This window comes from Phyllopteryx taeniolatus, chromosome 17 (genome assembly GCF_024500385.1).
Source record: "Phyllopteryx taeniolatus isolate TA_2022b chromosome 17, UOR_Ptae_1.2, whole genome shotgun sequence".
Taxonomy (NCBI): domain Eukaryota; kingdom Metazoa; phylum Chordata; class Actinopteri; order Syngnathiformes; family Syngnathidae; genus Phyllopteryx; species Phyllopteryx taeniolatus.
In genome coordinates, this window is record NC_084518.1 from 14,756,784 (window position 1) to 14,769,245 (window position 12,462).

The window sequence follows — 12,462 nt, forward strand, 5'->3', positions numbered from 1 at the left end:
GTTCATAGGATAAAAGCAGCTCTGGCCTCAAGACCATTCAGCAGCTCCAATAATATTAGTCATTTTTTTGCAGAGGATGAATACTGCATATGCCTATGAGTGTTGTAATATTGTCTATCTACGTGTGTTGCTCCACTGATTGTGTTCAATTATCCATCGCTTAAAGGACACCATGACTATTGATGATAATCATAAACTTGTCAATGGCATTTCCCATTATTTGTTAGCAACAAGCTAGTGGGGGAATTCTTAAAGCAAAGTTGTTTGGTTGTTTTGAATCATCTGTAATTGTCTTTATTTTATGTTTACTTTGACAGTAAACTTTAACTAGGAGTGACATTAAACAAAAACTCATAAGTGGGGACGCTCTTATTTCAAGTCATCATTGTCACTAATTTGTCACTAAGTTGCGGTCAAAGGTATTGGGACAGCAGTTCGCGCCCACCTGTTATTGAAGAGGAGCGACCTAATGCTTTTGCCCTTGTGATGCGACAGATACTGTAAATCACACAGACACGTCCGTCACGGGTCACTGCATCTTTTTATTGGGATTGTTTTGAACCGAGAGAGTAGGAGGAGGGCAGGGATGCACACGGGTTCATTACAGGTATGGCTACAGTACGCTATCAACTAACAACATCACAACAGTCAATAGAAAGCACTCTTGACTACAGATCAGATGCTGCAAAATGAAAAGGTGCAGTCAGAAAATGCGTAGATAAACTCAAGGAAAATTAAGACATTTTGGCAATGGATGCTGTCTGTTTGTTTGTTTGTTTGTTTTGTTGTTGTTGTTTGCATGAATTCCACCGTATGTGTTTCTAGCCCAATTTTGGCTGTGCATAAGCACCTCTAAATTGAATCCCAGAACCCCTAAAAATTTGAGATTTATTTTTTTTTACTCTGTCCTTTTTAAACAAGCTAAAAAAAGTGTATAACCATACAGTACTTGGTTAAAATGTAATATTTTAACAACAAAAATCCAGCACACTCGGCCTCAAAATGGTTTGTTCCACCTCTTAGCACCCCTATACCTCAGATCTTAGAATCATTGAATTGCTCACTGTGTATGTAATATACAGTATTTCAACCAATATTTTCCTTAAATAGTGTCCGTCCACAATTAGTTGCCGGGTGAGTCATCTAATTGAGACAAATCGTAATTAGTAATAACATTAGATTTAACAACCAGGCCCATTTGAACGCTGTTGCTAGCCAAAACAGCAGCATGTAAACAGTCCCGCAGATTAATTAAAGTGTGGAGTATTAACACGTTAGAAACGCCTCCCTCAAATACACACCTCCATTTTCCAACATGGAAATTGATTTTGACTGGCAGCTACAGCAATATGTAAAAAAATAAATAAAAGAAACAATATATCACTTAAAGCTACTGCAAACATTTGCAATGATTGTAATACAAAAAAAGCAAGCACATTTCTATGTACACTTGGGGGCCCAAATAGTGACCATTTGAGTTGAGAGGATGTTTAGATGCACGAATGAATCATGTTGAGGAGGTTAAAAACTCCTCATTGATGTTTTTTGATTTAATAATAAGTCAAATAACAACACCAGAGATCACACTTTGTCCACATTATTTTTTGGAGGTCAGGGTCGTGGGCGGGGGGGGGGGGCGGGGTGGGGGGGGGGGGGGGGGTCATGCCTGAGGTTAAACAGCAGAGGCAGTCGAGGACATGGCTCATCAATGTATATACGCAGTGGGCCAAAAGTAGCTACACACTTTGTAAATTAACTGACAGCTCTTACAGGTACTGTGAATAATTTGAAAGCGGTATCGAACAGGTACTAAAGGAAGGCAAATAAGTCGCTTGAAACTAAATTAAAAGAGTGTCTGAGGAAATAAAGGAAAATAGGTAGGAGGGAAGGAAAGAAGAAAAGCAGGTCTGAGGTGGAATGAAGGTAAAAAATCAGAATATAATAATAATAATAATAATAATAATAATAATCAAAGGAAGGAAAGATGCACGATTAATATTTAATCGGAAGGAAGGAAGGAAGGAAGGAAGGATGTTATTTAGTTAAATATGCCGGGGGGAAAGCAAGTCTGAGGGGAAGGAAGGCAGGAAAAACGATTTAAGCGATGGAGTGGAATAGGAATTGAAGGAAGGAAAGTAGGAGAGAAAGAAGGAAGGAAAGAAAATAGATTTGAGGTGGACGGCGGTAATGAAGAGAAAGAATGAAAAGCAATTTTAAGCGATGTAATGAAGGATGCCAAATAAAGAGCAGGTCTGATAGAAGGAATGAAGGGGGAATGGAGGAAGGAAGGCAGCAACAAAGGTAGGATGGGCGGAAGGAGGTTAGGAAAGAAGAAGAAAAAAGTAGGTTTTAATTGGGAGGAAGGAGGTCATGAACGAAAGCCAGAAAAGCAGTTTTAAGCAAAGGAAGGAAGGAAGGATGCATGAATAAAAAGTGGGTCTGAGGGAAGGAAGGCAGAAAGGAAGTGAGAAGGGAAGGAGGGAAGGAGGGAAGGTAGGAACAACGGAAGAAGGCAGAAAAGTTAGTTTCAACAACTGATGGATAGAAGTAAGGATGTCAGACTAAAAAGCAACTAGGAAGGAAGGAAGGAAGGAAGGCAAAGATGCCAGTAAAAAAAAACTATTAATGTAAAAAAAATCAATAGAAAAAAAGTGTGTACATGTAGCTACTTTTAGCCCACCAATACTGGACATGACTATATATATATGTTTATACAAATAGTATACAGTACAAGAGGAGATGGTAGAGTTGGAGGACTGAGCCACATACAAAACATCCACACGCTACTGTAAAAAATAAATCGATCGACAGTCAATAAATAAAAGTAAGTGGGATGGTGTGTGTGTGTGTGTAAGAATGAGAAAAATGCCTCTCAGTAAGAGCAAACGGGCAGACAAATTCAAACGTGACTTGTGACTGTGATGTCTGCATGCAGTCTAAAGGCCCTATCGGCACATAACACACTCAGATGTAGACATGGCGTATGCACGCGTGTGCGTCTCGGTGTTTGGCCGGCTCAGTGGGCGTCGCCGCCGCCGTGCGGCGGCTTCGCGTCGTGCGGCTGCCCCGCGGCCCCGCCGGGCAGCCAGGGGGAGACGGAGTGCGAGGTGGTCTGCTTGGCCATGCTGTAGTGGCTGATCACCGTGTAGAAGCGTCCCCTGGAGTTGGCGTCCTGCGCGGCGTAGTAGGCCTCCAGCGAGGCCGGGATGCACCGCTTGTGCTGAAACAAACCAAAAAACAAGATGGCCGCTTGGGTTCCAAAAATGACACGCTTGTTTTATGACAAACACTGAAACCAATGGAAATGCTGTTTTGTTCTAAAGTATATGTTCACATTTTGGGCATCAGTCACAACAGTGAACACTGTTTTCTTCCAATATGCATGAGTCTTGTTGTCAAAGTTGAGCATCAGTCACTACAGCGGACAGATTCACAAAATGCAAAAGTTGCACATCAGTCACTACACTGGACAGATATTCACATGTTTCTTCTACATACATACATGAGTCATTATGTTAAAGTTGCGCATCAGTCACTACAGTTCACAACACTTCACGTCATTTTCTGCTATATGCATGAGTCATTATGGTAAAACTGTGCATCAGTTACTAAAGAGAAGAGCTTGTCAAGCACTTATATTTTCATGTGTCTTGGTGTGGTACATCAGTCACTACAGTGGAAAACGCTGTGGTCCTCCATACGATCAAGTCTTGGTGTCAAAGTTGCATATCCGTCACTACACTGGACAGCTTCCCACACAGTTATCTTCTATGTGCATGAGTCTTGATGTCAAAGATGCACATCAGTAACTACAGTGGACAGCTTTACAAACACTGCTTTCTTCTCTATGCATTAGTCGTGATGTCAAAGTTGTGTATCAGTCACTACAGTGAGCAGATATTCAAAAGCTGATTTCGACAAGCATGAGTCTTGATGTCAACGTTGCACATCAGTCACTACAGGAAGACAGCGCTTCAAATACTTTTCATCTATATATATATATATATATATATATATATATATATATATATATATATATATATATGAGTCATAAGTTGAAGTTGGGCATCAGTCACGACAGTAAACAGCTCTTCAAATGTTATTTTCATCTCTGTGCATGATTATTAAGGTAGAAAATGAATTCAGGAGAATGTAAGGCATGTCATTTCCATTTTGCAGTATAATGTGTTTATCAGTGTGGCCACAGTTACCTTGAAAAAGTAACTTAGTTACTTTACTGATTACTTGAGCTTAAAAGTAACTTAGTTACTTTACCGATTACTTGATTTCCAAAGTAACTAAGTTAGAAAAAAAAGTAACTTTTAAGTTACTTTCAGCAGCTGCCAAGTGGCAGTAATTATCCACAGTATCAAAAAAAAGCAATAGGTTGTCATGGTCTGTGTTTTGGTTTGGGTTGTTTAGTTTTGTTCCATGTTTTCCTGTGTTCCATGTTTGTCGTGTGCTCATTAGGTTGTTGTGTCCACCTGTTCTCGTCTACTTTGTGTTGACCAATCAGCTCTCTCTAGCCACTCGTCTTGTCCAGGTGTTCCTCGTTGTCTCGTCAATTTGTTTGTATTTAGTTCCCTGGTTTCTTTCAGTTCTCGTCGGTTCATTGTCGTTGTCACATGTCTTGCCATGTCATTGTCGCTCAGGTATTTCACCAGTCATGTCTTGTTTCTTGTTTTGGGTTCACTCAAGTGTTTCTTTGTTACTTTGTGTTTAGATTTTGGACTTTGTTAATTTAGCATTTAGACTTTTTCATGATCTTTGTTTTCCTTTGTTTTTGGAATTAAATATTATTTTGAGATTCCCGCACTCCTGCCTTGCCTCCCTGCTTCCCTGCAATTGGGTCCACCATGTTCTTGCCTTGCGTTCCTCGCCGTCGCCCTAACCATGTTCATGACATAGGTTAACTGTATCCATTCTTACTACGTGACGTTAGCCGTGCAGCTCGTTCAACCAGCTCACAGACGAAGTTGAGAGTTCACACCTTTCCTTGTAAATATTATTGAAACTAAGTATTGGAAGTCCTTCAGTGAGTCGGTCCTTAGCCTCCATGACCGATTGATGATCGCGCACGCTGTGTGAATAATTAACCCACAATGCATTGCGCATTTAACACGCCAGTAAAACTGTATTCTTAATGTGTAAATGAAAAAGGAACAACAATCATATGTTTTACTAAGGAATATAACAAAAATAGTGTGGCGACAATGCACACCGTCACTGTGCATTGTAGAATAAATCACTTTCTTCTATTCATCCATCCATCCATTTACTGAGCCGCTTCTCCTCACTAGGGTCGTGGGTTCTTCTATTCATTGGGAAAAAATAAAATAAAAACATTTAAAAAAGAAGAAAAAAAAAGGGTGTGTGGTGGTCTTGGTTAAATGCTTCTGCACATTTGGACTGCTCTTTGTTTGAATCACCAGCTACAAATTATTGTTTGGTGAGAAACATTGATGATGCAAAAGTAACTATTGTTGGATTGAAGAAGTATGTGTCGTCTAATTACTTTCCTGGGAAAAGTAACACCTTACTTCACTCGTTACTCAAAGTGGCAGATTTCTGGAGTAACGTGTTACTTTGTATTACCCGAGTGGGTGCACACTTCTTTTGTTCGATATCCAAGTGCAGACAATGATAGCTGAGCAACGTGCACTCAGAGTCCCCGCAGAGGCTCCAAAATAGCTTTTAGATTCAACCTTTCGGAGTCTTTGGCGCTCAAGGTGACACAAAGATAGTGCACAACAAATGCGGAGCACGGGAGAATGCTAATATTTGTCCAATTTCTTTTAGCGCTTAATCTAGAACTTCTATCAAGAAGTTATTTAAGGACCACTCTGAATCACGAACACCATGATGAATCTTGTTTTGGAGCAATAAAATGGTGACCACTGCAAACGCCATGTTAGAAAAATAGAAAAACAGCAAACGTAGTTTGTCCAAGTAGTGTTGCAAACACATTTCAGATGCAGATTTTGGACTGCATCAGAGTGTCAACTATTCTTCTTGTTATTATTATTATTATTATTATTATTTCTTGTACCTTATAGAGGAATCCATCTGGGCAGGCGTGGTCATAGGTGAAGGCTTTGTAAACCACCAGGAACACGATGCAGGCGAGGAAGGCCAAGGCCAGGATGATCAGGATGGTCACCTGCAGGGCGCGCAAACACTAATCAGGTCAGTCAGTGTGTATTTACTTTATATATATATATATATATATATATATATAATCCAAATGTGTGAAGACAAATAGTGTTTTGATGTATGGGTACAGTATATCATATTTGTTCGATGTTAAGAACGACAGCAGTGTGCTTTGTTTTCATGGATTAACACCATTGACACTGCGCTTCTGAACGGTCTCACAAGAGAATATTGAAGGTGTCTTAAGGAGCAATGATGAATTGAACATGCGTGTCATGAACACGCCTTCTCATTAACATGTAAATAGAAAATAGTGTCAAAACAAAGGCTCAACTGAAGCTGACTGACTGATTTGAAAATCCATCATGTAATCCAATTAATTGTCGTCTCCTGCGACCAAGGTGAATTCAATTTTGAGTTTTTGCAAATGAGTGAAAAAAGTGAATGTTATTAATGAGCTTTGACTATTGTACACTGTAAATGTGTCACCCCCCCAAAAAAATATATATTATTAATTTAAACACATTATGTTTTTAAATGTTACATTAAATATTGATTAATTGTCTGTAAATGTCTGTTAACTACTTAGAATTCATGGCAAAATATATAAATTAAATATTTATCATAATGAATAAGTACTAATGTTAAGTTAAATATATTTTATGGTATGTATGTCCTATTTTTAAATGTATTATCTGAAAATGATATCCCTTAATCACTTTGAATTTATGGCAGAACATGTCCGTTATGCATTTTAAATAAATTTATTTCAATTTTAAATGTATTTTATATTCCACCAATTCATGTATATTTTAAAATATTTTATTAAATATGGATGAATTTTCAGAAACTAATATCCGCTTACCACTTTGCGTTCATGACAAAATATATTAAGTCATTTTAAATACATTCTAAATTAGTCTTTTAATAATACTTTACATATTATATCATATCACACGTATTTTTTTCACATATTTTTAATGTCAACTTAAATATTGACTACTTTTCTGAAACAAATGTTCCTTAACTATGTTAAATTAATGGCAAAATAGCTTAATAATTATTATCATTTTAATGATATTTTACACATTACACCATGTGATGTATCTTTTTAAAACATTGATTAAATCCCTTAACCACTTTAAATCGATGACAACATATATTAAGTTATTAATTTTAAATATGTAAATGTAATGACAATTTAAATTTAATTCACTAAATTGTCAGATATTGAGCAATATTATTATATATATTGAATCAGAATCATCTTTATTTGCCAAGTATGTCAAAAACACACGAGAAATTTGTCTCCAGTTAGTTGGTTGGTGCCACCCTCAATATTTTTGATAAAAACACACTTCGGCGAGTCAAAGAGCAATGACAGTTTACTGGTTATGTGGCAATGCTGATATAATTACATGGAAAAATATTACCTAAATAAATACGCAATATACATATAAATAACATTAGTAGTGCGTCACAATCCCTTGTCAACACAGTGATGAATTTATTTCCAATTTTCTAATGGATGTACAGTATAACAATACAGTATATCCATAATTGTAAGTGGGCATATTAATGCAAATAAATCCATCTCTGTGCATTTTTTTTTTTTTTTTTTTTGCCATGTGCATTATTCATTTGTCTGGCAGGCTGGACATGCTGTTGTGGAGGAGATTAACATAAAAAAGGATTTGCTTTCAACTTGACACTTTGATTGGATGCCTGTGAAATAGCATTTAATTTGAATTATGCAAATGAGGCGTGGAAGGATATCTGTGTTAAAAACATAGCGCCTGCCAACGTCTGACAACTGTGTGTGTGTGTGTGTGTGTGTGTGTGTGTGCGCGTGTGTGTGTGCGTGCGTGTGTGTGTGTGTGTGTGTTGTTCCACCCTTGTACACACATCTGTCTGGGAAATAAATAACTAAATAAAAGTTGCCATTCCATTGAATTGTAATTTCCTGCCTCCCACGCTCCCGTTTTGGGATGTTCCGATTGGCCGCTCCACTCCGTCGGCTCCCGCAAACATGTCACAACAATTAGGCAGGCGAGTGTTGCTCGGAGTCCATCAGCGTGATGCCGCCTGACGCACGCACGCGAAGCAAGCCGCCATTTAACTTCTGCATTTACTCTTCGATCTTTCAACGGGTCTGCAAATTTTGGGGGAGTTTGGCTCCGTTAGCACTGACTTTTGACTTTTGGTTAACTTTTCCACAGCTTTTTTCTTCAGCTTTTGTGTGTGTTTTTCTCTCTCGCCAGCTTGGAGCAGGTGCTCCTGCTTCCTGCGCCGCAGACAACAACACTGCTACTACATGTGTTGTTTATTTTTTTCCTTTTCATCAGTAATAGCTTCTCCTGCTTCCAGAACGGCAGCTAACGGCAACACTTGTACTTCTAAATTGTATTCACAGTGGATATTAAAAGTCTACACACCCCTGTTCATATGCTCGGTTTTTGTGAAATAAAAAATGAAACCAATATAAATCATTCCAAACATTCCAATATAAATCATTCCAAACTTGTTTCCATTAACGTGACCGATAACCTGTACAACTCAAAAAAACATCTATCCAATATATATATATATATATATTATAATGTATAATTTTTTTTAAAACCCAAAAAACATTCTTGGGGTTGGTTCCCCCCCAAAAGAAGAAAAAAAAGAAACAAATTGAAAAAAAGGAGAAAAGAATTGAAAGAAAAATCAGCGAATAAGTGGATCCGCAGGTGCCGAACCGCGAGTATGCGTTGGTCCACTGTACACCAGAGGGATCTGTGATCTGATGTGCCAGGATCAGGTAGCCTTTTTGCATTCACAAAACAGCAGACGGTAAAAGGCCTGTAGATTATTGTTATTTCTGAGGTATGTGTGAATTTTTGAAACTGTCAGAACAATTACGTTTTTATCTTCATTATAAATATATAAACACAAGAGTGTAATGTGTATAAAAAGCTCAAGAAGTGGTCTTATGCTTACGTTTCACTTAAGTTTTATCATACACTGGTTAACTTATCTTTAGACTGGTTTGCCATAGTCACTGATGGTGTAGTGGTACACTCGCCTGACTTTGGTGCAGGCAGCGTGGTTTCAGTTCCCACTCAGTGACGGTGTGAATGTGAGTGCGAATGGTCGTCCGTGTCTATATGTGCCCTGCGACTGACTGGCGACCAGTTCAGGGTATAGTCCGCCTTTCGCCCGAAGTCAGCTGGGATAGGCTCCAGCGTCCCGCGACCCTAACCAGGATAAGCGGTGTTGAAAATGGATGGATGGATGGTTTGCCATATTAATCATGATAAAATGCTATTTAAAACCTTATTTGTAGAGTTAATAAAGGTTTTACAAATTGGAACCTGGAAAAAAATTTATTCACTTTATAATACTTCATATGGAAGAAATAGTTTCGTAATCATTGTTATGAGTTGTTATCCCCTTTCTCCGCCCTGATCGTCTTCATGGCTTTCTTTGCTACGGTGTCATTTGTGTTTCTCAACGTGCCACCATGCAGCATTGTCGCTCCCGACACAGCCATCGTCCTGTTTCTCGGCGTCACTCCTGATAAGGAGAGTCGACAGCGGCAATAAGGAGCGCCGGGTGTGTGACACTTGATGTGCCTGTTGGGCTAGTGGCGATGTGGAGAAATGTGCTGATTTAAAAGTGGATGTTATTACTTGTGAATAATATCACAACAAAACTATTGTCAAACAAGGACAGAAATATATATATATATATATATATATATATATATATATATATATATATATATATATAAAATGATTGACTTGATTATTTATGTAGTATTTTTAATATGTATATTTATATTTACTTTATTTGTATTATTTTTTCATTTTTTCATTTTATGTGTTATTATTTAAATTTTGCCTTAATTTGCTTTTGTGATGTATTATTTATTTTATTTTGTAGTTATTTCGTATTATTTTTACTTTATTTGTATTTATTCTTATGTTTTGCCTCATTTTTATTTATTTCTTATGTCTTTTCAATTTGTATTTAGTATTATTTGTGTTTACTTTATTTAGATTATTTATTTTTATTATTATTTAAAAATGTATGTTATTTGAATTTGTGATATATTACTAGTTTTTACTTTTGTTGTTATTTTGGGGGTATTTTCACTTGTATTATTTTCACTTTATTTATGTATTATTATTTATTTTTACATTTTTCATATTCATTTTTTATTAGTCTAAGTTTTAATTTATTTGTATTTGTGAAGTAATATTTAATGTGTATTCAGTTTTTGTTATTTTTACTTCATTTTCTTTATTTGTAATTAGCATTTATTAATAATTGTTACTTTATTTGCTTCATTTGTATTTATTTTGTGTTATTTTGTTATTTCTTTCATGTATTTACTTTTTGTATCATTTATTTGTAGTTGTAGGTTTACTCATGTATTAGTATTTTATGTTTATTTCTTTGTATTTTTTATTACTTTATTTGTATTTACTGTAGTTTTCATTGAAGAGTGTTTCTAATTCCCTCTCGTGCAACTAAATTGTTCAAAAACATTAGACACAGCTCTCATGATGATACGGTACATTTCTACAACCACAATAACGAACATGTCTCCTTTTTGGGTTGGCTCCCGTTGGATTGTGCAGGTGTACCTAATGATGTGGCCTTTCCTTCCCAAAGTGCGTTCCGTCCCTCGTCTGTGCTCGGCTGTCTGTCAGACTGAAGCCCGCCACCCACACTCTCTCTGCCGGGAACTGACAGATCACATAGGGGGCCCAATTCAGATCCCACACATCCACACACCTTCACTTCAGTATAAGATTAGAGGGGGGGTGAAGAAAAGAAATGATACCAATTAAAAACAGCGCGGACACAAGCAACAACTCTACATCCATCCATTTTCTGTACTGCTTATCCTCACTAGGGTCGCGTGCTGGAGCCCATCTCAGCTATCTTCGGGGTACACCCTGAACTGGTCACCAGCCAAACGCAGGGTACATATAAACAGACAACCATTCACCCTCACATTCACACCTAAGGGCAATTGAGAGTCTTCAGTCAACCTACCACGCATGTGTTTGGGATGTGGGAGGAAACCGGAGCGCCCGGAGAAAACCCATGCAGGCGGGGGCTGGATTTGAACCCCGGTCCTCAGAACTGTGAGGCAGATGTGCTAACCAGTCGGGGCCACCGTGCCGCTTGTAAAGTTATAAGAAGAATTAAGAATTTAAATTTGACCAGAACAAGTTGTAATTTGGTGGGGGGATAAGTTAATAACGGTTTGAGAAAATATAGCTGTTTTCACAACAATGAAGTCATACATTTACAAAATAAAAAAGGTAATTTCATAGGAATAAGGGTTTGATGGTTTGTTTTTTTTGCGAGTCAAAAACAGACAAGGAAAAAGTTGCAATTTGGGGGAACTTAAGTCATAATATACTGTAAAGAGAATAAAGTCATAATATCAGGAAAAAAATCATGTAGGGGAAGTAATTTTACAAGAAACAAGTACAATGTGTTATTAGAATTGTTCTATTATATTGAGAGAAAATGTTAATTTTTACTTATGTTATAATGTTACTAAAAAAAATTATAGTCATAACATATTAGATAGATAGATAGATAGATAGAATTTAATGAAAATATAGGTACTGTGAAGTCATAAAGTTACGAGAAAAAAAAGATGTAAAGTTGGGGGAATAAAGTCATAATATCAAGGGAAATTTTGGATTATTCACAACAATTGAGACAGACTATTATATGGTCATATTGTTAACCGCTACCTAAACATTAGAAACAGCTCTCGGAATGATACAGTACAGTTCTCCACCAATACAAACTACAACCACACATATTGTTAAATTAGTACTCTAGCATTATTATCTTTGTAAAAGCCAAATTTTTAAGGGTATAGCTCGTGTAATGTGATACATATTGAAGTCTCCAGGGAGTTCATATTGAGATTCAAGCTGCAGTCTGATAAAAAAAAACTTTTTTTCCTCCCCAAATTGATCCACTGTTTCTACCCAGGAGCAAAAATGCAGGGCCATTACTGTTGAAATGTACAAGTGTTTTATTTTATTTATTTTTTTTTTTTAAATTGATTTTCCTCCAGCATTTATTTTTTTCGGACTCATCATGAGCATTGTTGTTTTGTCCTCCCAAAAGCAATTTAGCTTTGCTCTTGGACATATGGACAATGTGATGAGCATACTCTATATACGAGGTCTGTCGAGGACGAGCAACGCGGTTGACATGGCGACGGTAGTGTGGTAACTAAATGGCGCGAGCTGATATAACTACAACGTGAGCCGTGATATAGGTCTT

General features: G+C 37.1%; 1 protein-coding gene across 2 annotated transcripts in view; it reads right to left on the reverse strand.

Annotated features, from left to right (window-relative positions):
- Positions 1–522: 522 nt before the first annotated feature.
- nsg2 (neuronal vesicle trafficking associated 2) overlaps positions 523–12,462 on the reverse strand; it is a 31,238-nt gene continuing 19,298 nt past the window's right edge. For both annotated transcript variants that reach the window (XM_061752351.1, XM_061752350.1), the window contains exons 4-5: positions 6,050–6,160; positions 523–3,220 (exon numbers count right to left, since the gene is read on the reverse strand). In XM_061752351.1, the coding sequence (XP_061608335.1) occupies positions 3,017–3,220; positions 6,050–6,160 (315 nt within the window). In that variant the 3' untranslated portion in view covers positions 523–3,016. The remainder of the gene's footprint in view (positions 3,221–6,049; positions 6,161–12,462) is intronic.